The sequence below is a fragment of the Arvicanthis niloticus genome, chromosome 2 (assembly GCF_011762505.2).
Source record: "Arvicanthis niloticus isolate mArvNil1 chromosome 2, mArvNil1.pat.X, whole genome shotgun sequence".
Classification (NCBI taxonomy): domain Eukaryota; kingdom Metazoa; phylum Chordata; class Mammalia; order Rodentia; family Muridae; genus Arvicanthis; species Arvicanthis niloticus.
Window position 1 is genome coordinate 133,634,838 of NC_047659.1, and position 23,938 is coordinate 133,658,775.

Genomic DNA, 23,938 nt, shown 5'->3' on the forward strand with positions numbered 1-23,938 from the left:
CCTCGGTCGCCGTCCCCGGAAGCGCTTCCTTCCCAGGTAGCCGTGGGCCGCAGCTATTTGGCCTCTCTAGGCCGGTGGGTCCTCCGCTCCATGGTCCTGTCTGTCAGCGCAGTTTCAGGAGTCCACCGCCGAGGCCCGGCCGCGCTCGGACGCTTCGATCCTCGAGCCGGTCGCGGGTGAGTGAACCCGGGAGGAGCCCGGCGGCCGGAACGGGTGGGTCCGCCCTCCCGGCCTCTCCCACCCCGGGATGGGCTCGCTCCTGGGTCCCAGGTCCTCCTCCCTCCCGCGGCGTTGCCAAGGCGACGGCAGGCCGGCTGAAGCTCTGTGTGTCTCCCCGCAGGTAGTCCGGCGGCCGCGCGACGATGGCGTGGCGGCACTGACAGGCGCGGGTGGCTGCCGAGCCCCGCGGGCCGGCATGGCGGGCCAGTTCCGCAGCTACGTGTGGGACCCGTTGCTGATCCTGTCGCAGATCGTGCTCATGCAGACGGTCTACTATGGCTCTCTGGGCCTGTGGCTGGCGCTAGTGGACGCGCTCGTGCGCAGCAGCCCGTCCCTGGACCAGATGTTCGACGCGGAGGTAGGCTTAGCGGGATGGAGGAGGTTTTTGTGATCGGGCACCGCTGAGCTCTAGATCCGGCTGGGCCACGATCTCATTTTGTGGACGTTTTTAAAAAGAAAGGATTTCAGTGTGCGCTCCCCCGACCCTCGTGCCCATCTGTAAAACGGAACGATTGAGGCAGGTAGATACTGGGAAACAAAACTTAACAAGGTTCACGCTCAGGAACTGGGCGTTCGAGATACAAAACAAATTCTTACCTAGTTTTAAATAACTTGACAGTTTTGTGTTGACTGCGGCTGCACTCAGCCTCCATAGGTCCACAGCTTGTGACCTGAGGTTGAACACTACAATCAATAGACTTGTGTCTCAGGCAAGCACGAGAAGTCTCTTTCTTGAGAACCCCTCCTCTAGAAAACTGACTGACTTCTCTTCTCTCAGCTCAGATTGTCAGGAGCCACAGTGGGAAGAGGAATAGATAAAAGGGCGTCTGAATCGATGGAATGGGGATTGTTAAGACTTGGTGTCAGACAGGTCTCTATTTAAATTCCACTCTGTTTGCTGTGTGACTAGGGCAAATGTTTCCTCTCCCGTCTGCAGTATCATACTGTTGGTATTAGGTGGTAAACTGTTGAAAGAGCTTGCCTGTGTGTGCTCAGGGTCCAGTCAAGCTGAGGAAACTTGATGAGTTGTTGTCCCTTTCCAGTCCCTTTTATCCTCTGGAAAGTAAGGAGGATAATCCTGTCGTGTCACGTATAGTAAAATGTTAAAAGACCCAGAAAGGTTTAGGAATAAGAAACTGCTTTGTAAAGTATAGTGGAGGCCGAAGAGGCTGTTAGAGAGGAGAGGCAGGGATAGTTGATAGTGAGCAGAGTTCTTGTCCAGACGACCTGGGATGGAGTCCTTGCTTTTGCTACTATTGTTTGCATTAGCCTTTGGGTAACTAATTCTGCAGAAAAGGATCGTAGTAGCATTGTGAGATCGCGGATGTCAAAGGCTTTTGAAGCAACGAAGCTGTGCATACATTATGATGAAGTATGGCACAGATATTTAGGAGTTAGTAGTCCTCTGTCAACAATAAGTATTGCAAACATACCTGATGCTGAGTAGTGGCACCCTGTGGGCACCCTCCTCCTCCTCTTCTTCTTCTTCCTCTTCCTCCTCCTCCTCCTCCTCCTCCTCCTCCTCCTCCTTCTTCTTCTTCCTCTCTCTCTCTCTCTCTCTCTCTCTCTCTCTCTCTCTCTCTCTCTCTCTCTCTTTTTATGGTTTTTCAAGACAGGGTTTCTCTGTGTAGCCCTGGCTAGCCTCAAACTCAGAAATCCACCTGCCTCTGCCTGCCAAGGGCTGGGATTAAAGGTGTGCGCCACCACTGCCCTCCGGCGCCATCCTTCTTGTAAGGGCATATGGGAATAAGGCTTTGTTGCAGAGTGGCCTGATGCACACAGCCTGAGTTGTACCTCAAGGTTCAGCCAACGGCTTTTTGGAAGGATGAGGCAGTAAAGGAATTTTGGTCATGCTTACTCAACTCTGCCCTTATAGTACCAAAGCAATCCTAAGCAGTATACCAGAACGTAGCTGTGAACGGTGTTTCAATACAGCTCTATTTACTGAAGCAGACGCCTGGCCTCTGCAGCCACAGTTTGCTAGCATACGTTTTAGACTTGGTTCTTGTCATCTGTGTACAGCATTGCCTCAGGAAACTTCCCTAAACTCTTGCGTCTTTTATAAAAGGAGTATAATACCTCCCCATACACCATGATGTTCAAATGAGGTCCTGTAGGGGGTATGTGTGAAGAGACCGTGTTGTCTAGTGTACTCTGGGAAGATGCTCATGCCCTCGGCTGTTTGCCAGGATCCTAGCTGGGCAAAGCCACGCCTCCAGCATATTTCCCTTTGTGATTCCCCCTCAGATCCTGGGCTTTTCCACCCCTCCAGGCCGGCTCTCAATGATGTCCTTCGTCCTCAACGCCCTCACCTGGTGAGTATCACCAGCTTTACTATTCATTTTGGGGGTCTAATGTCATAACTGAAACATGAGGCAGGCTGGCACTTCTTCTTGGGAGTAGTGAGATGGGTCAAGAGCCTGTTTCTGTGGCCTGGCCCTGTCATGGTCTCCATTGTGGTTTTGATTTAAGTGCAGAGCTCAGCGGTCACTGTAGATGTGCCTGATGGCATACTTTAATGTGGTGTGAGGTGAGGGAAGAATTAGATCAGGAGCCTGGAGAATTGCCTTACATTCTTCCTCTGTGCCATTGCCTGAGTTACTTTTCTCTGCTCCCGGCCCTAGGCTCCTTGTGTCTATACCAGGGGTTGGACTTGGACTTGTTAGCATCCTAGGTCACTCATGACCACTGCTTGTCTTTTGAGGATCAGTTTAGCATAAGGACTTAAGAGCAGACTCACTTGGCTTTGAACCTTACCACTGGTGTTGTGACTTTGGACAGTTTGTCTCCAGTTTGCTCACCAGTAAAGTGCTATAATTCATACAATGTCTTGTTCTTTACATTCTGACTTTACACTGATGGTGGGGAAATGTACACATTTCTGGCTTTTCTTGAATTGTGGGGAAATGAATGGATTCCAGGCTAAGATCGCTTAGATGCAAATAGCATTTTTTGCAGACCAAGTACACTTTCCAGTACCCAGCAGTCTGTACCATTCCTGGGTAGCTGTTTGTCATCAAACTCTCTACCTCACCTCCCTCTGTCAGACCCACTCTTGATGTTACCCAGTAGGTTTTCTAGGCATCTGATAGGATGACCCTTGCTTCTCACTTACCATGCTCACTTCTGACTACCATGATATCATCCTAACTGTTCCCACTTCCCCAACAACCTGATGTAAGGCCAGGACAACCCAGTGACAACTCGCTGCTATCCTCTCCCCACAGTGCCCTGGGCTTGCTGTACTTCATCCGGCGAGGGAAGCAGTGCCTGGATTTCACTGTCACGGTGCATTTCTTTCACCTCCTGGGCTGCTGGCTCTACAGCTCCCGTTTCCCCTCGGCGCTGACCTGGTGGTTGGTCCAAGCTGTGTGCATTGCACTCATGGCCGTCATCGGGGAGTACCTGTGCATGCGGACAGAGCTCAAGGAGATCCCCCTCAGCTCAGCCCCTAAGTCCAATGTCTGAGTTGGGCCCTTTGGACACTCTGCTGCCACTTGGGCCCCATCACCTTGGGGTGCTCAGACCTCCAGATGGGGTCCAGCCCAAGGCTGAGAGGAACCCTGGAAATGTGAAGTCTGTTGGTGGAGAGATAGTGAGGTCCCGTCATAAAGGCAGGTAGCAGCCATGATCACAGATGCAAGAATGGCTTCTGCCTGCCAAAGCCTTGATCTCTGGAGGCCAGTAAGGGACCTCATGGAGGTAGTGACAGATTTGGAACCATGTCACACGAGCCATCATACTGTCACCAGCCTGTTATTTTAAAAAGAAAACAAAATCAAGGATATCTGATTGGAACAAACCACTCTTCTCGTCGTCTGTCTTACGCCCTGACAGCTGGTACCTTTGCCGTGTTGCCAAACCACAGGGATTCTGTGTGGAGAAACATTTGATTTCTGGGTCCATAGCCACAGAAAGAGATGTAGGTACAAAGTACTAGGCTGCTGACAGAGGACGGCAGGTGGAGCAGGCATCAAGCACAAGAAAAATGCACAGCTGTGCCCTGTTACACATTGTGTGTGTGTGTGTGTGTGTGTGTGTGTGTGTATGAAAGTCCAAGAACCCATGACTACTTCCTCACGCAAGAAAAATGCACAGCTGTGCCCTGTTACACATTGTGTGTGTGTGTGTGTGTGTGTGTGTGTGTATGTGTATGAAAGTCCAAGAACCCATGACTACTTCCTCACACAAGAAAAATGCACAGCTGTGCCCTGTTACACATTGTGTGTGTGTGTGTGTGTGTGTGTGTGTGTGTGTGTGTGTGTGTGTGTGTATGAAAGTCCAAGAACCCATGACTACTTCCTCCTGTTCCCTGTATGGACTCTACCTTGCTGCTGGCTCTCTGCACAGCAACTCACAGGACACAGAAGATCCCAGCATCCCTTCCAGCCTTAGCTTCATAATAAAAGCCACTGTCTGCTCTCTAGAGATGACCAGGCACCCAGCTTCTACTGGACCTCAGTTGTGGCAAGAGTTTGCTTGCTCTCTTGTTTGTATGCTGCAATGGGGAGAGTATACTAACAGTGCTGGCAGCTAAGGCTGGAGCTTTCTTCCAAGTGGTTTCCTCTGTGAGAGCTGGCAGCTGTCCTTCCTAGGTACATAAATACACTGTTTTCCATACTTTGGCTTGTATTTATGTCATTGTTGGGACCAAGAGAGATCAGCTGTGCACAAAAGCTGTAAATAATTAGTATCCCTCCTTTCCTGGGCCCCAGAGTTATTTCTCCATGCAGGTAAAATGCTAAATGCCAGAGTGTGATAGCACCTGCTTGCCCAAAGAATTGGGAGACTGAAGATGAGTGGGATCATGAGTTTGAGGCCAGCCTGGGCAACATGACAAACTCAGGGGTTACAGTGAATCCCTGTCTCAAGAAAATGAGCAAAATATTACATCCCACCCTCTACCTTCCTCTAGGATGCCTGGTATAAACTAACACTCCCAACCCCACCCCCAGACACACACACTTGTGTTTCTGAACAAGTACAGTGGCATACATTTTTTGTGAAGTCTTTGTTGTATTTGGTTTCTGGAACTTGCCAGAAGACAGCTGAGTATCACAGCTAAGATGAGGTTTGCTTCCTGCATAGGGAACCCTTCTTGTCTCTTGGCTCTCAGTCCTGTAGAGCAGGGAGTCGGAGCTGGCGGAGTGAGAATCAGAGACTGGAAGTACCTGGGCAAAGGCTAGGTGAGCTAGGGGGATGCCGGGGCTAACCCAGGGTTGTGGGCGTACTGGCTGCAGGGCCTGGGCCCAGCTGGATTGGTGGGTTTCTTCCTTAACACAAACTCTGAAGGCACATGGCTGCACTGAATAGTTTAGGCAGTTGTGTGGCTGCTGCCCCCTTAAGCTGTGGATTCTGTCTCTCCAGGCAGGAACATCTCTTAGTGGCTGTGCTAGCTTTTCCTGCATAGGTTTAGTTGTTTTGTTTTTTTAAATGAGAGACCTGTATTCTTTGACTGTTAATTTGATTTTTGGAAATTGCAAAATCACCAAAGAAACCAAGGTGGTTTTTTTTTTTTTTTTTTTTTTTATTCCAGTAATATTATGTCTGAGCTGAGTGACAGTTGATTAAAAATTACATAACCTTCTCCAGAGGGCAGGGAGACAGGCATATCTCCATAGCTAGCTGGCCATCCTGCCTAGCTGAAATGACAAGTTTCCAGTTCAATGAGATACCCTGTCTCAAGACAGTAGGCAGGGTGTGATAGGGGGAAAATTTTTTTGTATATCCTGCTCTGGGCCCCACATGTGCACATGCCCACACTGAACCTCTAGGCACCATATGCATGTAATCCACATGAGTTTTATAACCTTAAGATGTGTGCAGTTTCTAAAGCAACAGTGTGAATGGTTTATAGAGGTGCGTTCCAGCCTTCAGGAGCAATGATAGCTCATCATTTTAATAATAAATGCATCTACAGGATGTTTAACAGGTGCCTATCTAGCAGTGGGCCAGGGACTTGTCTCTTCTCATGTGACACCCTCAGTTGGAAGTCCCCATCATTCATATCTTACAGATGAGGAAACCGTGGAACTTGTCAGCCTCAGAATTTGGGCTCTGAAGGTGACATTGAGCTCACAGAGCAGAGAGCAATAATTAGGATGCCTAAGTTCTGGTTGGTCCAGCAGTCTATAACCCTAGAGTCAGACCTTCAGATCTCACTGTATCACCGGAGACTAGGTTGAATAGAACTTTACAAACATAACTAACTATTCAAGAAAAACAGGCAGTGCACAAAGACCACAGGTTAACAAGTGATGTAGGAACGCAGGCCTTGTGTTTATTTCCAGAGGATGAAGGTGGCAATCTAGAACAAACTTACCTCCAGCTTCCTAGTGAATGAACATACCTCCTCTGGAGACCTGAAGGCTTGACCCTGCCTCTCCCTTCACTCTACCTAACACTGAACTCAAGAGATATGTGGGGATTTGTGCACTTGACACTCAAAACAGTTAACCCCAAAAGATGGGGTTGGGTGGGTGTGGCTCAGAGGACACCTCTAACTCCACATTCTAGGCAGCCTTGTTTTGAGCGTTTTTGATCAACTACGTGGAAGCCAGAATGCACTGGCAGACATCTTGGGGGCGGGGGGGGGGGGTTGAGGGGAGGCCCTAGGCCCTCCCAAGTCCTGAAGGGATCATAATTCACAAAGGCTCTCCTGGAAGCTGAGTTTCTGGGGCTCTCCTCTGTGGCTTTGGGGTGACTTCCTTCTGACCAAAGGGCAGTCAGAGACCAAATGTCACGGCTTGTAGGAGAGTGACAAGAGCTAAGGGAAACAGTGTTGAGGCAGGATCGGGGCGTGGGGCCAGAGTGTCCTGGTGCATCCTGCTCTGTGGGAATGCTACTGGCTGGAGGACTAGAGAGCTGCGGTGGAGTGACTGAGTAGAGGCCAGCTTGACTGGAGTGATTGTGTCTCATACTCTAGCCCAACCCCTGCGAAAGACAATGCTGTGGTGTCTCCATGTGACTATACACATTCATTCACGCCTCAGATGGTGCAGTGTCAGCATGGTAGGGGTATACAGTATTGTTCAGGGTACAAGGAAAGCCTACATACTCAGTGTGGAAGGACATCTTTATCACATCTTTCTCATCTACAGCTGGCGGAATCCATGTGTATATGCAGGACTCGGGGCTGTGGAGGGCAGACTGGGCTCATTTATTTAGATTATTGTGAGAATTTCATGAGATAGCACAGATCTGGAAAGTAGGAAATGACCCATGATTCTAAAAGTGAGCAGGCTCGCTGCTGCATACCCATTTTACAGAAGAGAAGACTTTTTACCACTCTGTCTCACCCTGGGGGCTCATGAATAGTCTCACTTCATCCACAGAGAGAGGAAACACAAAGAATTAAGGAGTTAACAATTCAGCTCAGCGCCACACAGCTCACATTCCAAACTTGATCTAGATAATTGGGGTATCTTTGGAAACTGACAGCTAGTTCCTTATTCAGGCAATTAGGTAGCCACTCACAAGGGAGAAGCAGAACCAAGCCTGGGATGTTACAGCACAGAACTGTGAAGGGAGTTTAGGAACAGGCTAAAATCCCTCAGCACTCCACAAACTGATTTTTCTACATAAGCTGTGTTTACTTCAAAACCTCTAGATAGGTGTTAGTGGTCCCCTCCCCCCTCCCCCTTATTTTTGAGACAAGGTCTCACTAATGTAGCCTTGGCAAGTGCTATCTGTATAGGCCAGGGTGGCCTTGGACTCATGGGGATCCTCTGTCTCTGTTTCCCAAACGCTGAGATGAAAGGTCCCACCTCTCCCGGCTAGTGTCCCTTAAAAAACAAACAAAAACAATTAAAATAGTGAGATTGGTGGTGCACACCTTCAGTCCCGGCACTCGGGAGGCCAGCCTGCTCTACAGAGTGAGTTCAACACCATTTCTGGGATACTCTTTTTTTTCAAATAGTGGGGCTTATCAAACCCAGAAGAAGCTCAGACTTAAGTGGTTAAATACAGGAAAGAGGGCAGTGGGATGTAGGCAGATGGCAGTCACAAATGTCCAGGTCTTGGGGACAAGGCCAAGTTGGAAGAAGTTCTGTTGAGAGGCAGAAGTTGTGCCTTCCACCATGCCCTTCCTCCCCAGGGCCATGGTGGACCTCAGCCTCTGCACACAGGCTTCAGCCCAACTCTTTCCCTGGGCACAGACTTCAGCGTGTCAGCCTTGGCCAGGCCTTCTCCACTGGGGCCTGTACTTGAGTCCCTCTCTGAATAGGGTGCCATGAAGACAGAGCTTGTGCCCTGACCACCCACTGAGGGATGCTGATGTGAATTCATAGGTTGATCAACAGGAGGTTGGAAAGAGATTGAATAAAGGTTATTTGCCAAGGTTGATGGGGCCCAAAATGGAGACCACTAAGCAGGAAAACAGCTGGAGAGGAGTGACTGGGGAGGAGGTGGCTGGGAAATGGCAGGGGTGGCAATATACAGGAGGGCTCCACAGAGTGCTCAGATGCCCCGGGCTCCACCCATGAGAAGCAGCAGTATCTCTCTCCCTCCCACTGCCTCTCCAGAGGGCCTCACCTGAGGGCACACTCATGGACGCCAGCTCCAGGGGAATATAAGAAGGGATTATAGTCTTTGAAGGAGACCTGGGTCCCTTTGGCCCATCTGCTCAGTTGTGTGTACAAGGCCCTGAGGTTCCCACTGATAGACGTGACATAGATGAGATCAAGTCATTCAGGGCTCAGGCTCAAGGGTGAATGTATTGTTAGAGCTAAGCTGGAGGACGCTGTGCCTAGCCAGGCCTGCCCTGGTGTTTCCCACGATCTCTGCCCAAGGTTAGAGTGTTTGGACAGGATTCTTGATCTGTGACCCAGGAGGCCCAGTTATTGACACCCCGTGCACTGATGATCAGTGTTGAGCTGGATTCTAGGAAGACTTCATTGGCCAAGGCGGGGTCTCCATGTGACTTTGTCCTCTTAGGAAAATGGAATGGAGAGAAGCCAGGAGTTCGAGGGTAGATTTTGCTCTGTGACTCCTCTCTGAGCAAGCCTGGATGAGTCGCCCGCTGTAGAGGCATACCCGTCTCTGCCTCTCCTTGGATTGCAGGACCATTATGAGGTACCTGTACCCAGGAGACAAGAGGCCTCTGACTTCATAGAGGAACTGTGCACTGCTCAAAGGACCCACTTTGTGGGGGAGTTAGGGGACGTTGAAGGACATGGCTTGGTGGATGTTCTGTTCCGGTTTTATAAAATGACCTTAGGAGCCGAGGGACAAAGGAGGATAGCAGAGATTCATGACACACACACCCAACCTCCTCCCCTGAACCTCCCCCACCATACCTTTGCTCCATGTTTATGTGATTGTCAGCTTCAGATAGGCAGAGCCAGTAGTGCCATAGGGGAGATTTTATTTGTAGACTTGCGACTTTGTTGACTATGCCTTCCACTAAGCTGATAGCAGGATCTCTATTTCTTTTACACTTCAAGTTCCCATCCAGGGTTACACACCACCTGCAAGCAGAGCTTCGTGTTGGTTATGAAAATCGCCCCTAGGGGGCGCTGATGTTCAGTGAGCAGTTCAGTTCCTCAAAGGGAAACACATTAACATAGACTTCAGGATCCAGTCAGCCTCTTCCTTTCATGGGGACCTCAACCCATGAAGGGGACAGTTCCTTGTCTTTGCTTTAAGACTGCCAACCACAGTCACCAAGACCCAAAGACCCAGGTGGGAGCCTGGCTGAGTGGCTGCATCTTACCCTGGCCAAGCAGTGGTAGTGTCCCATTTACCTTGTATGGATGGTGCGTAGGCAGCTCAAAGTGATGCAGAGCAGAGACGGGTGCAGGAACGCTTGAGGCACCGCAAGGTAGACGATCTACACATGATCCGACGCCCTGGGATGTGTATGCGTGTGGGAAGCCCCTCAAACCAGACCAACTGGTCAGTTATATCCAGTGGCTTCATGTCCCCCATGGGAGTTCTGTGATGGTAGGTCTTCAAGAAGACAACTCGGGGCTTCTTAACATATGCTTTCCTCTTCTGGGCTCTGGTTTGCAAGCCACGACTCTTTGACGTCTTGGAGACTTTAGACTTTCTCTGCTTTTTTCTCTGCGTCACAGCTGCAGGTGCCCCCTTAGTTCCTTGTTTGGGCTTCCAGTTCTTGGATGTGTTTTGCTTAGGTTCCTTTTTGGACCATGCCTTCTTAGAGTCTGGTTTCTTCTCAAGGACCCCTTGGAGCTCTGCATTATTTTGTTCCACTTTTTTGCAGACATCATTGTCCCTGACAGGAAGAAGAAAGGCCGTCAGCAGAGCAGGGTTAAGAGGGTCCTTCTAACCCAGTCCTGAGGGGGTTGCTATGTAGCTGGTTTGGGGAGCCCGTTAGAGCTAGAAGTGCCTGGAGGAATGTGAGAATAGTTTGGGCAGAATGGGAAGTCAGATGGCATGACCAGTATTCGAGGAGCCTAAGGATAATATGTTGTTGGCACCTGACACTATGCTAGGATTCTCTCTCCACTGAGAGGGAAGACTGTCCAGTGTTCCTTTTAAATTATAGTCTGAGAAACCATGGCATTCTGAGGAGCCTTCTCCAGTACCTTCACCTGTCCTGGGTAGAAGACAGGATGAAAGTAAGGTGCACCTCACATTGAGGGTTTGTTAGGGACAACTATTTTTAAGAGATGTTTCTGTGCTTTAAAAACCATGGTGTTCTGTGACCCTGAGCCTTGTGGTTCTGGGCTTCCTGGTCACCTGTATCTAGAAGGCCACATCAGAGAAAGAACTGTAGGAAGGAATTAACAGCCTTAATTAACAGCTTGCTTGCTTGCTTGCTTGCTTGCTTGCTTGCTTGCTTACTCTTTCTCTCTTTCTCTCCCTTTCTCTCTTTCTCTCTCTTTTTTTCTTTCTCTCTCTTTCTTTCTTTCTTTCTTTCTTTCTTTCTTTCTTTCTTTCTTTCTTTCTTTCTTTCTTTCGTTCACAGAAAGGAGACTTCCTCAGGAGTATGTGTGCCTGCTGGGCAAAGCCCCGTGCTAGCTCATCCTAGCTGATGACAGTGATGGCCTATGGATGCCAAGTAGATCTGCCAAGTAGAAAGCAATGAGGCGGCAGCAGTCTGTTGCAGTCTTTGGAGACAGACATCCTAAACTCCAGTCATTTAGGTAGGGTGAAAGACATGTAACCTCACAGAGTCCTGGGTCTCCATCATAAAAATGGGGTGCCGTAGTCTACTTAGGATTGTTATGAGGAAGTAGTTAAGTAGGGGTGCATATGTAACATGCCAAGCAGAGAGCAGGCACTTATAAAAATGTTCCCCAAATTCTAGAGCGACCTACGAATAATCAGGTTCTAAGCAAGATACATGTATCATTAGATTCAGAGGGCGGTCTGTGAGTGAGTCTCTGGGCTAGGCTGCCAGGGAGAGGAAGAAAAGAAAGCTCCCACCACATCCATACTCAGTATCACAGTAATCAGTGGACCCTTAACTAGATAGCTGTGGTCACTGTTACAGCCGCAGCTTTGATATGAGGTGGGAATGACTTCAAACAGGTACTCTACCAATTATCAGCTCAGTGGGCCAAGCTTAATCACTTTATTTCTTGAGCTTCAGACCCTCTCAGTAAAATACCTGTTGCACAGAGCCCTTCTATAAAGTAGGCCACTGTTTCTAATCCTTTACCACAATGTCTGTTCCTAGGTAGGAGAGCCATTGTGTCCATTTTGTGAGTGTATGAAGAGGGGGTGTGGGCAGACGGAGCTTACCTAGAAGAGATTTGCAGGATCTTTGGAACTCGGAGCATTGAATTCCAGCACCTTCTGGCCAGCCTGTGGAGTTCTTGGATCCGGCTATTTGAGCTCTTGAATAGCTTCAAGAGGGACAAGTTTTTTAATACCTGCCAGGGTCAAGAAACCAGAGAGAGGTTTCCAGATCTCCCAGGAGAGCCCTTCATCCCCTGCCTGTTGCTTGGCTCAGCCCAGGGCTGAGTCTGCTGGCTCCCATGGGTCACTGGGTCTAGCTCCTGGGGGTGACACTTCGGGTGGGTGTTGCCTTCCCTAAGCGGGGCTGAAATGAAACGTCTCACCGTTTTAAGTCGGTTCCGCTCGATGACTTTGCTCACAGGCTGGTTTCTCTTGTCCTGCAGTCTCTCATCTTGCATCTGAAGGAGAGGAAGGAAGAGAGAGAGCTAGTGTAGGGGATCCCTCGTGTTCCTGCCTTTCCTGTTTGTCTGAGGATGGTCTGACCAATCCTAGACTGGAGTCTTGTCACTTTGGGTTTGGAACAAAAGTGCGAGCTTTGTCGCTCTGCCAGCCTCCATTTACTCGTCCCGTCACCTCCCTTCTCCTCAAGGCTCGAAGACCGTCCTTGGTATGGCTGGATTCTCTGGTAAGATCCTTTCTATTGGGGCCTGCCAGGGTTCAAGTACCAGGTCTGACCTTAGAAGCCACTTTATTCTTCGGCCTCTTCTTTGTAGGTGGACTCATGCTGGGGCTGTAGGAGCAAGACTGGACCCAGAGCTGCCTGTAGCCTGCCCCTCTCACTGCAGCTCTTGGGCTGAGTGCCATAGGATGGTGCTGGAGCTGCCAGGCAGGGGAGCTGTGACATCACTGAAATGTGTGACAGCATCAGGGCTGTGTCTCCAGGGGTGAAGGGTAGAGGGTCAAAAGGCCACGCCCATCTTTGGAGAAGCACAGTATGAGGCAGGCGGTGTACGTGATCATGACCTTCCTATGAGGTAAGAAGATGGAGTCCTCTTGTTAAATGAAGCTAAGATTTTAAAAGGTTATGTAGTTTACCAGGTCACATGACTGGTTGGTGGTTGAGCTGAGAACATGATGTAGGTCTGGCCAGTCAGTCCATGGGGACTGGAATTAAAGCCATGCACCACCACACCCAGCCTGTTTTGGGTTTTAATAAGTCAGTGTGTGTGTGTGTGTGTGTGTGTGTGTGTGTGTGTGTGTGTGTATGTGTACGCATGCGTGCATGCGCGTGCATGTGTTTGGGGGGTGCTTGCGGAGAGTGGTATCCCCTGGAGTTGGAGCTCTAGGCAGTTATGATCTGCTTGGGTGCTGGGATGCAAACTTGGTTCTTTTGTAAGAGCAGTATGTGTTTCTAAACATAGAGCCATCTCTCCAGCTCCCTATTTTGTTTCTGAAATAATTGTCTTGTGATGTTGCCCAGGCTAGCCTCAAATTCAGGGAGCTGTCTTAGTGCTCTCTCTTAGTTGTCTCCTCCAACTTAGTCAATATTTATAGTATACTTTCCTTGAATTTTGCCTAAGTCTTCTTTCTCTCGGTGGCCAGCATGTGGTCATGTCTAAACAAATGGGGTACCAACATAAGTACTGGAGTTTGTATTCAAACTGGAGGGTAAGAAGATAAAAATACAAAACAATAGAGACCATGAAACAATAAGAGAAACTGAAATTTCTCTCTCGATCCCATGACCTGACTGGCTTTACATTGCTGAGGTTTTCTCCAAGATTTTCTTCTTTCTTTTTTTTTTTTTCTTTTAAAGTTTTTGAGACAGGGTTTCCCCATGTAGCCCTGACTGTTCTGGAACTAGCTCTGTAGACCAGGCTGACCTCAGACTCATAGAGATCTGCGTGCCTCTCTCTCCGAGTGCTGGGATTAAACGTGTGTGCCACCAAGCCCAGCTTCCATTACTTAAGGCCAGACCAGTAGCCAGCCATTTTCTTGTGTGAAGGGCTGCTTCTGTGGGACTTCTCGGCTGTAGCTGAGCTGCCTACCTTGGTTCTGTATAAAGCAGCACAGATAGTATGTGAGTGGGCATGGTTTTATTGCAAGAAGCCTATTTAAATACAACAGATGAGCTGAATTTGGCCCATGCCAACCAGGGACAAATCAATGAAACAATACCTTTAAACTCAGTTTGTCATGCTTTCCTCTCCTGTGAATACTCCTACTGAAGTTAATCCCAGCTCACCAGTTGGTATCACTGGACTCAGGGTAAAGGAAAAATATTCAGGAACATGCCTTTATACATCACATCTGTGTTGTGCAAGTCTGCAGGGTAAAGACTCTCAGGGAGACACACAAACGATGGCTTTCAAGGTTAGAAAGGGACAAACATGAGCCTTATTACCTTCATGTATGCTCAGTATCATTCATGTAATTATAAGTTCAGTCATTTTAACCTTTGGTGGGGGCTGAACTTTAGAATGAGCCTGCAGAGATTCTCAAAATGGAAGGCTAGACTTTCCTGAGACTACAAGTCAGACTTACCTTGTCACAGGAGATAGAGCTAAGTGTTTGGATCAAAGTAAACAGGGGAAGGGGGTAAAAAAGGTAAAGGGAAGGGTCTGCTGTATTCAAAAGTGTGATTGTATAAGCCTGGAACCCAGTACTTGGGAGCATAGGGCAGGAGGATCAGTTCAAGACCAGCCTAACTACACACAGAGACACTATCTCCCAGACAAAACAAGAACCAACCTGGAGAGCTCACTTGGTGGTTAAAAGCATGTCTCATACAGAGGACCCATCTAACTGTTCCCACCACCTATGTGGAGTGGCTCACAGCCAACTGTAGCTTCAGTTCCAGGGGCTTCCACCAGCCCTCTGGTTCACAGGTGTCTGCACTCACATACAGAGACAAACAGGTGTACACATAACTTTTCCCTTTAAAGCAGAAGTCTGGTTTGTGAAATATTTTTCAAGAAGATGAGATTTGAGCAGAGCCCTGAAATAAATGGAGGCTGTGGTAGCAGAAAATGAGGTTGAAGAGAAGTTACAGTGGCTCGGGACCGACCGAGGCACACCCTAAATGATGATGGTCTGTCTGAAGCCCTGCTGTGTGGGTGGCTACGTCAGAATAATCCAAAGAGCTTATAAGAAATAGCTTCTCAGGCACTGTCCCCTTACCTAGCCAGTCTGATACCCAATCAAGTTTTAATAACTGACTCCATCCTGGACTGTCTTAAACATCCTTTATCTGTCTTACGAAGGTGTGTTGGGGACATTAATCTGCCTTGTGGAGACAGATGTCAAGGACAGTCCCTTTGGTTCCTGCCACCGCCACCACCATGGCACTTATGCAGTGGGTTGTACTGCAGATGCTCTGAGGCCTTGGTGATGTTAGCTCCTTCAGACCACTTAGGACCCCACTCAGGAGATGGGGTCTGCTCTGGGCTAGGCACCTTGGACAGCAACACTGTAGGCAGTGCTTGTTGTCTTTCTGTGGGGATTTTAAGCCCATAGGCCAAGGGGAAAGGCATCTCTAGAATGTAGGCTTCTCTTTTTTTTTTTTTTGGTTTTTCGAGACAGGGTTTCTCTGTGTAGCCCTGGCTGTCCTGGAACTCACTCTGTAGACCAGGCTGGCCTCAGAACTCAGAAATCCACCTGCTTCTGCCTCCCAAGTGCTGGGATTAAAGGCGTGCGCCACCACTGCCCGGCGAATGTAGGCTTCTCAAGGGCGAGAGTTTTTGTTTCATTCATTGATAAATCCTCCAGGACCTAGAACTGTGTTTGGTAGGATCATAGGTCATAATCATGTTAAAAACAAAATCAAACAAGAAACCCCACAACTATATAGCACTGTGACAAGGGGAAATGAGGGCCCCAACCCAATCTAAGGGGATTAGTGAAGGAAATATAAATGTTGGCCAGGCAAAGACTATGGAGTGAGCAGGGCCTTCTCACTAGAGGGCATGCACAGGGTGTAGGTATTCAGTGGAGTTCTGAGCTAAGTGTGGCAGGATAGACCGGGAGAGTGGACACAATGTAGGTGCTATGTTACTGTGTGCTTAGGAGCCAGGCTGTGAGCCTCTGCGTTGCCTTTGAGAACCCCAGGAGGGCTCGCTCTGGACACACAATGGTTGGACTCTATACTGGGCCCAACCTGCCTACCTTTTCATTCCCTTCTAGTTCATACATCTATTGGGATGTTTATAAGATTTTTATCCTTTAAAGGAGGTTTAGGTTTATATCAAAACTAAGTAGCTGCATGTGGTGGTGCACCCCTTGAATCCCAGTACTTTGGAAACAGGTTTCTCTCTGAGTTCAAGGCTATCCTAGTCTGCATAATGAGTTCTAGGTCAGCCAGTGCTACATTGTGAGACCCTGTCTCAAAAAAAAAAAAAAAAATATTAAGTAGAATGCCCCAAAATTTCCATTAACCTTCCCATCTTGGGCTGTAGCCTCTGCATTCCACCAACAGTACCACGTAGTTTCTGACAGACATGGAGTGGTGCGTTAGCTTTATCATGAGAGGCCATCCTTCATAGTGGGGTCCCGCCTGCTACTGTCCAGTGTATGGGTTTGGGGTTTTTTGTTTGTTTGGTTGTTTTTGGTTTTTTGGGTTTTTGAGACAGGGTTTCTCTGTGTAGCCCTGGCTGTCCTGGAACTCACTCTGTAGACCAGGCTGGCCTCGAACTCAGAAATCTGCCTGCCTCTGCCTCCCAAGTGCTGCCTGGCTTAGTGTATGTGTTTGGATGAATGTTTAATGATGTATCCTTGATATTACACCACACAGAACTGTCTCATCGCCCTAAAAGATCCCCAGTACTCCACTTCACTCATCCTCCTTCTCAACCAAGCCCTGGCAAACACATCTTTATAGTTTTGCCTTTCTCTATGTCCTGTGATCAAAATAAAACAAAATAAGTATCTAGCCATTTTGAATTGGCTTTTTAAACAAATGTCATTTAAACATATTCCATGTCTTTTCATACCTTGAGTGATCACCTCTTTTTGGTGCTGAATAATATTGTTTTCTGTAAGCATCTCAGTTTATTTATCCTCACCTACTAAAGAACATCTTTTGTGACTTCAGTTTGGGCAGTTATGAATAAGCTGCTGTGGACAGGTGTCTCGGGTGTTCACGCAGACATATGCTTTCCACTCCTCTGGATAAAAACCAGAGACTGCAATTGCTGATCATCTGCTTAGTTTTGTAAGATAGCACTGAACTGTCTTCCTGTGGCTGTAACTAAGACACCACAGGGTCTTGCTAGTAACCCAGCCTGGCTTGGAACTTACTTTATGGTGCAGACTGGTCTCAAACTTGCAGCCTTAGCCTCCAGAGTGCTGGGAGGCTGGGACTCTGGATGGGAACCATTATACCCAGCCCAGTCAATGCTGTTGCTATTGCTTCGTATCTGCCTCCCACCTTCTCAAGGTAGAGCCACTTGAGCAGTTCAGACCTGGAGACCAAATTGTTCTGTCACAGCACTTCATGAGAAGCTTTCTGTAGTCCGTCTAGTTTGTTCTTCCCATTTCCATAGGGAAAATGCTTTCATGGGGAGAGAAGCCTACCCAGGGACTCAGGCAGTAAGCCTGGAATAATAAAGAGAAGGTTCTAAACATACAGTCTACCACCTGAATTCTTCTTTTCTTCTTTTAAGATTTCATCCGTGTACACCATATCTTGGTCATATCTACCCCCATTCCCTCCCTCTCAACTCCCCTGGACTCCATCCCCAACATGTCTCCCTCCCAATTTAAACATACTGTTATAGTAACACACCAAGTCCAATTAGTGCTGCCAATACGCACATTTGTATGAAGTCACCTACTAGGGCCTCCCAGCAGCCACATCCGGTGGCGTGACTGAGCGTGGTCTCCATGGGCTGGTTCTTGTCCTTGCTTAGTCCCCAGTGGATGAGCTGTTTGGAAAAGATTAGAAGTGTAACATTTTTGGAGGAGGTGTGTCACTGGGAGTGGGCTTTGAGGTTTCAAAAGCCTATACCAGACCTACCTAGTGTCTCTCTGCTGTTGTCTGTGGGTCAGAATGTAGCACTCTCCGCTATGATAACCTTCTGAAACTGTAAGCAAGTAACTGTAATTGTAACTCCAATCAAATGTTTTCTAAGAGTTGCCTTGGCCATGGTGTCTGATACCACCCAAAGAAAAGAAACTCTTCCTCCTGCATCCAGGCGCCATAGTAGTTGTGTGGTTTGTCTTTTCACCTTTTTTGAGATTAAACTATAATTACATCTTTTCTGCCTTCCTATGTCCCCTCCTATTTTGCTTCCTCTAAAATTCATGGCCTCTTATTAAATTGTTATTGTTACAACACACACACATGTACACACACATACATACATACACACATATCCCCACACATACACACACACACATACACATGTACACACCCACATACCAACACACATACACACATACACATGTACACACCCACATACCAACACACATACACACATACCAACACACATACACACACACACATACGTACATACCCACACACAACTTGCCAGTATATGATTTCAAGGCTGACCAATGGAGCTCATTCCTAGGGAGACCGTCTCTCCTGCTGTCAGGATTGCTGACTTCTTTGAGTATGAATGGGGCAGGTGTCCTGAGATTTACCCTTTCCTTGTCAGTGTGCTGACTGGGGTGGTCATTCTTCAGACTTTGCTTAGGCAGCCATGCTGTACAAGTGTCATGAGTACATCTTTCGGTCATTCCTAGGTGACAGAATCTCACCTAGACTGCAGACTGGTGTTTTGGCACTTAGAGGCTTCCATCTCCTCCTCCTTGTTCTCTGAGTTGTAGGTGCAGGGGTTGTGTTGTGGTGAGGTCCTGGGTCTCAGAGAACCGCCCAGCCCCCCTTTCCTAACCCAGCATAATCCCTAACTGCAGCCCGGAACATGCTTTGATGGCCTAACACACCTGGCAGTTCTGAGGGATAAGAAAATCTTTCTCAGACCAAGGAAAAACTGCAAGACTTTTCAATTGTCTTTGAATCTATAATCACTTCAAATTTTTAAAAATAATTTTATTCCTAACAGCTTTTGAATAGAAATGCTGCAAAGCCTGGCAACCTGTGTTTGATTCCTGAACCACACATGGTAGAAAAAGAAAACCAGCTTCTGTAATTTTTTTCTCTGACAAATGCATACTGTGGCAAGCTGTAAGTACATAAGTAAGTAAGTAAATAAATAAATGTAAATATTTTTTAACAGCAAGAAAACACTGCTGAACTCCAAAATTCTATTGGCAGGTACAGATTTTAAAAATTAAACTGCAAATGAATATGCAAAGGTGGGATGTTCAGAACGGAGCTTGAGAGCAGAGCATAGCAGGATATGATGAGATACACACCTACATTCCAAAATTGGGGTGCTAAGGGGGCAGAAGCAGGAGGATTGCCACAAGTTCTGGGGCAGCTGGGACTGTATTGCAGAACCCTCTCACAAAATAAACAGACTAGACTCAATATCTGAATGGAATTGTGTACAGAAATCAACAATCTAATTTTAAATGTATGAGGAAAGGCAAATGCAACGTGACTTTGGAGAACTTGCAGGATTCACTGTCTGATTTTAAGTGTTACTGTGAAGCCATGAAGTAGTGACTATGAAGGCATTACAGAGCACTTCAGTTTTAGAAGATAACCTTTTCACTAAGTGCACTGAAATCCTTGCATTATTGCAATGCAACAATGAACTTTACTCCAGATCTTAGTTATAAAAATTAACTAAAAATGAGTCTTATGAAAACCCAAAACTTACAAAACACACACAGAAGCACAGGGGGCTGAGCGAGGTGGTGCACGCATTTAGTCCCAGCACTCGGGAGCCAGAGGCAGGCAGATCTATATGAGTTTGAGGCCAGCCTGGTCTACAAAGCAAGTTCCAGGACAGCCAAGGCTGTTACACAGAGAAAACCTGTCAAAAAAAAAAAAAGCATAGGACTAATTCTTAGTGACTTCAAGTTAGATCCTGAAAGAGAGTCAAGGTCTTTGGAACCCTGACATACTCATCAAGGCAGGCTCAACCAAGAGGCCCATGGAGGGAGACTACACTAGTTATTAGTGGTGATTTATTTTTAAAATGTTGAACAGGCAATTTTTGAAGTTTTATTTGTTGTATATAATTAAAATATACAATCTGTTTTTATAGGATACAAATAGTAAAATAGTGATAGTGGGGGCTGGGTAGATGTCTCAGTCAATAAAGTACCTACTGTGCAATCATGCGGTTGGATTCACAGCACCCATGTAGGGCCAGAGTCCAACCCTCTTGGTGATGGCAGGGAAGGGGGCTACCACAGCTAGATTCCTGGGGCTCACTGGACAGTCAGGGTAGCCAATGTGTGAGATCAGATCCGAAGAGAGACCTTGTCTCAAAGGTAAGGTGAGTGAGCGGTGGAGGGAGATACCTCATGTTGACCTCTGGGCACACATGTACACTGTACACACCAGCAAGCGCAGCTGCCACACTTGTATTCTCACATGCATATACATACACACATACACACACAGAGTGAGAGTGAGAGAGAGCATAATAGAATAGTAAGGCAAACCAGTTATTTACTCTAACATTTTAACAATTTAACACTGCCTTCATTTATTGCCCTCAATGTGTTTGTTTGTTTCTTTGGTTTTATTTTTTTTCAAGACAGGGTTTCTGTGTGTAGTCCTGGCTGTCCTGGAACTCACTCTGTAGACCAGGCTGGCCTCCACCTCAGAGATCCACCTGCCTCTGCCTCCAGAGTGCTGGGATTAAAGGCGTGCGCCACCACACCAACCTACATTCTTTTACTCTAGACATTTTTCTTTCTTTCGAGGCAGGGTCGCATGTAGCCCAAGCTGGCCTCAAACTCACTCTGCAGATGAAGGGTGACCTTCTGACCCTCCTGCCGCCACCTCCCAGTGTTGAGATTATAGATACATGCTCTCAGGCCGTTTTTATGCAGAGCCTTGTGCATTCTACACAGGCCCTCACCTACTTGAGTGACACCCCAGCCCTAGTTGTGATTTGTTTGACTATTTTTTATGTTTCATCTTTAGAAGCCTCTGTTGAACTGTCTTCAAGTTCACCAGTTTCTTCCTTTGCTGTATCTTCCTTTGCGTGTTCTTCAGATCTCGAGTGTGTCTGTTTCTAGTGTTGCATGTGATCTTCGGACAATTCTCATGTACGTCCTGTCCATTCTCCATGAGGGCATTTCACGGATCACTGTTCCCTTAAATTCTGTCAGACAGCTGCAGCATCTGGGGCTTGGATCTGGTCCTCCTGGTCTCACAGAGTCTTACCTGACAAACAATCTTGCCTTTGGCACCTTGGTTGGTTGGTTTTGTTTGGTTTTACAAGACAAAGTTTTTTTTTTTTTCTTTCTGTGTAGCCCTGGCTGTCCTGGAACTCTCTCTGAAGACCAGGCTGGCCTTGAACTCAGACATTCTGCTGTCTGCCTCCTGAGTGGTGGTGTGCACCACTCTCCAGCCTCTGACTTTGATTCTTGATAGTTTTTGTATTTCCATGTGTGTATTGTGTTTTTACCAATCCATGGACATAGTACATAGACACCAAGTACAGTGTTACTTGTGCCTGAAATTGCTGCCGTGTGTGAAGCCATTAGTGTGAGAGACTGAGTTGTCTCTGTCACTGTTCTATCATCTGGATTCGTGCAGACCTAGCCCGTTTGAGCCACAGTGGGCCTTTAACAGTTCCATAAACATTTTAGCCAACTAGTTCTTCTAATTCTTCTTACCTTTATACATGGAGATTTCCTGTTCCTCCTCAGAAGTAAGCCAGTGCCTACATTCTGTGTCTTCCTGGAGGCTCCTATCCTTTGGAATTCATGCTCTTAGTTGCTTTGCAACCTCGCTTCTCTGAAGGTTGACAAAAGCCATGAAGACTGTCTAACAAGCTTTAGAGATTGTTCTCAGTGTGGTGATGCTCTTCTCAGCGGTCTGCATCCCAGCTGGAAGCCAGAAATGTCCAGCCATCTACTCTACTGATCTTCTCTGCTCTCAGCCAGGCCATCCCTTGGGATGACACAGTTCCCGTGTAGCTCACTGACTGAATTTCAGCTTGGACATCACCCTGTTCTAACCAGTCTTTGTTAAAAGTCTGGCAGTAAGAGCGACAGACATCCTGAACTTTCTCTTTGATTGAAAATAATCTAGGGCTCAGTTGATTGCTCGGTCAGTCAGACTGAACTCCGGCTCGCCACACTCCCCTGCTCTCCTGCACTTGACTGGTTTTTGAAAAGCCTGCTTTCCAGAGTTCTTCTTCCAGAGATGAGTTTGAAAATGGGGCAGGGGTAGGAGATGGGGTGAGAGACTGATTCAGTGACCTTGGGAGCTAAGATCCTGCCACTGTGCGCCATCCACGTCTATGGTAGAAAATGAGACCATGTATCTGCTTCATCCATTAATGAGAAGTAAGACTCAAACTTGCTATAATATTTCTTGAAACACAAAACTTACAACAGGATAAAAGCATGCTTGGAGCCGTGGTGATAGCCATCTCAGAAGGCAGCCTGCCCAGGTTCCAGTTCCAGCCCTGTCACTGACCAGCATAGGCAACAGTCCTCTACCTCTCTGTAGCTCTGTTTCTGTGTCTGTAAAGTGAACATAGTAACATTGACCTCAGAGGCACGGGTAACTCCCACAGAAGTGCTAACAGTTAGGGCCTCCTTCCTATGGCATAAGTTCATGGTAGAATGCAGTCTTTTCCTTTCTCAGAACTCCCAAAGAGGGCTAAGGTTTATGGAGCATTTCCAGTGTGCTCAAAGTCCTACAGTAAGAGGGTAGGATTAATAACCCTAGTTAATGGGCAGGAGTAAGAGTCAGAGAAGGGTTAGGAGCTGGCTAGGAGCTGCCATGGTTCACAATTTACGAAGGGGGTCTGGCTGTAATCTTCCCCTCTGCACTTGGTCTCCCACAGACTAGCTCCAGTCTTCTGCATGAGTGAGCAAGCTGCTGGCTGCGCTTACTCACAGGGTTGTTCTCAGGCTAGCCACGCCGAGGAGTCCATGCCTCAGGCATTGCTGGAATACTGTCCCACTGTGGGGAAACCCAGATGTGCATGCTTCTCATACCAACCCTTTGCACACACCCTCCCTCTTCCCTGCTTTTCAAGACCACTTGAAGCTGGGCATGGTGGCACAGTCGGGACGCAAAGGCAGGAAGATCTCTGAGTCCTCTTGGATTTTGAGGTTTACAGAGCAAGTACCAGAACAGCAGGACTATGCAAAGAAATCCTGTGGGAAGGAAAGGGAAGGGAAAAGGAAAGAAAAAAGAAGACTTAGAATACCAGAGCCTAGATTTTATTCTAACAAAGGAAATTAAAACATGAAACTTGTACTCTGAGCTGTCCTGTGTGGAGAATGTAGAAAGGCAGAGAGGGTGCAGGAAATCCTGAAAGAGGCTACTACTACCTCGGGAGGCTGAGCCAGGGTGGTGGGAACAGGATGGTGTATAGGAAACAAATGATGTGAAATGGAGGTGTATTTTAATGTGGGTCTCAAAGGAGGGGGAGATGACAAGGATGGCTTCCTGGTAGCTTGACCCCAACACAGATTTCTAATGGAAAACACACACACACACACACACACACACACACACACACACACACACACACGTGTCATGGCTCATCCTCTAGCTGCATTCAGAGCCCAGACAAGGGGATGGGGCGGGGGAGAGAAAAAAAGAGGGGAGCCTTGATCCAGGGGCTGCTATACTGGACACTGCTAGCCCTGGTTTGAGCCAGGAGATGCTGAAAAAAGGGCCCCAGTTTCCAACTGGACCGCCCACCCACGTCTGGCTGGATGTCTGGCATCTGTGGAGCACCTCGAGGTGTTGGCTCCCTGCCGGCTTGTAGGGTGCGGCGCCGGCTCATCCCCTCCAGCCCTGACTCGCCTAGTGCGCCTGACCCGTAGGGTGGCGGCTCGGTGTGGTCCATGGGCCTACTGACGGAATCCAAGGTCCCGGGGGTCAGCGGCGGCAATGCACTTGACTCTCTGGGCAGCAGCCGACCCTGGCTTCCCCATCCCGCACCTTCTGGGGAAGTGT

The 23,938-nt window shown here is 47.8% G+C and overlaps 2 protein-coding genes across 5 annotated transcripts in view; one reads left to right on the forward strand and one right to left on the reverse strand.

Moving 5' to 3' along the window:
- Window positions 1-23,938, forward strand: part of Sys1 (SYS1 golgi trafficking protein) — a 26,130-nt gene continuing 2,192 nt past the window's right edge. Inside the window, exons 1-4 of one of the 4 annotated variants that reach the window (XM_076930206.1) lie at window positions 1-176; window positions 341-577; window positions 2,467-2,534; window positions 12,309-12,448. In XM_076930206.1, the coding sequence (XP_076786321.1) occupies window positions 416-577; window positions 2,467-2,534; window positions 12,309-12,327 (249 nt within the window). In that variant the 5' untranslated portion in view covers window positions 1-176; window positions 341-415 and the 3' untranslated portion in view covers window positions 12,328-12,448. Of the gene's footprint in view, window positions 214-340; window positions 578-2,466; window positions 2,535-3,446; window positions 4,500-12,308; window positions 12,449-23,938 lie in introns of those variants that run through there. The other 3 variants (XM_076930205.1, XM_034496481.2, XM_076930207.1) reach the window with 3 other exon arrangements.
- Window positions 9,516-12,733, reverse strand: Tp53tg5 (TP53 target 5). Its single transcript, XM_034496476.2, has 5 exons — window positions 12,601-12,733; window positions 12,249-12,323; window positions 11,929-12,059; window positions 9,963-10,453; window positions 9,516-9,686 (listed from the first exon to the last, which is right to left on the reverse strand). Exons 1-4 carry the CDS (start codon window positions 12,727-12,729, stop codon window positions 9,988-9,990), a joined length of 801 nt encoding a protein of 266 aa, XP_034352367.1. The 5' UTR covers window positions 12,730-12,733; the 3' UTR covers window positions 9,516-9,686; window positions 9,963-9,987.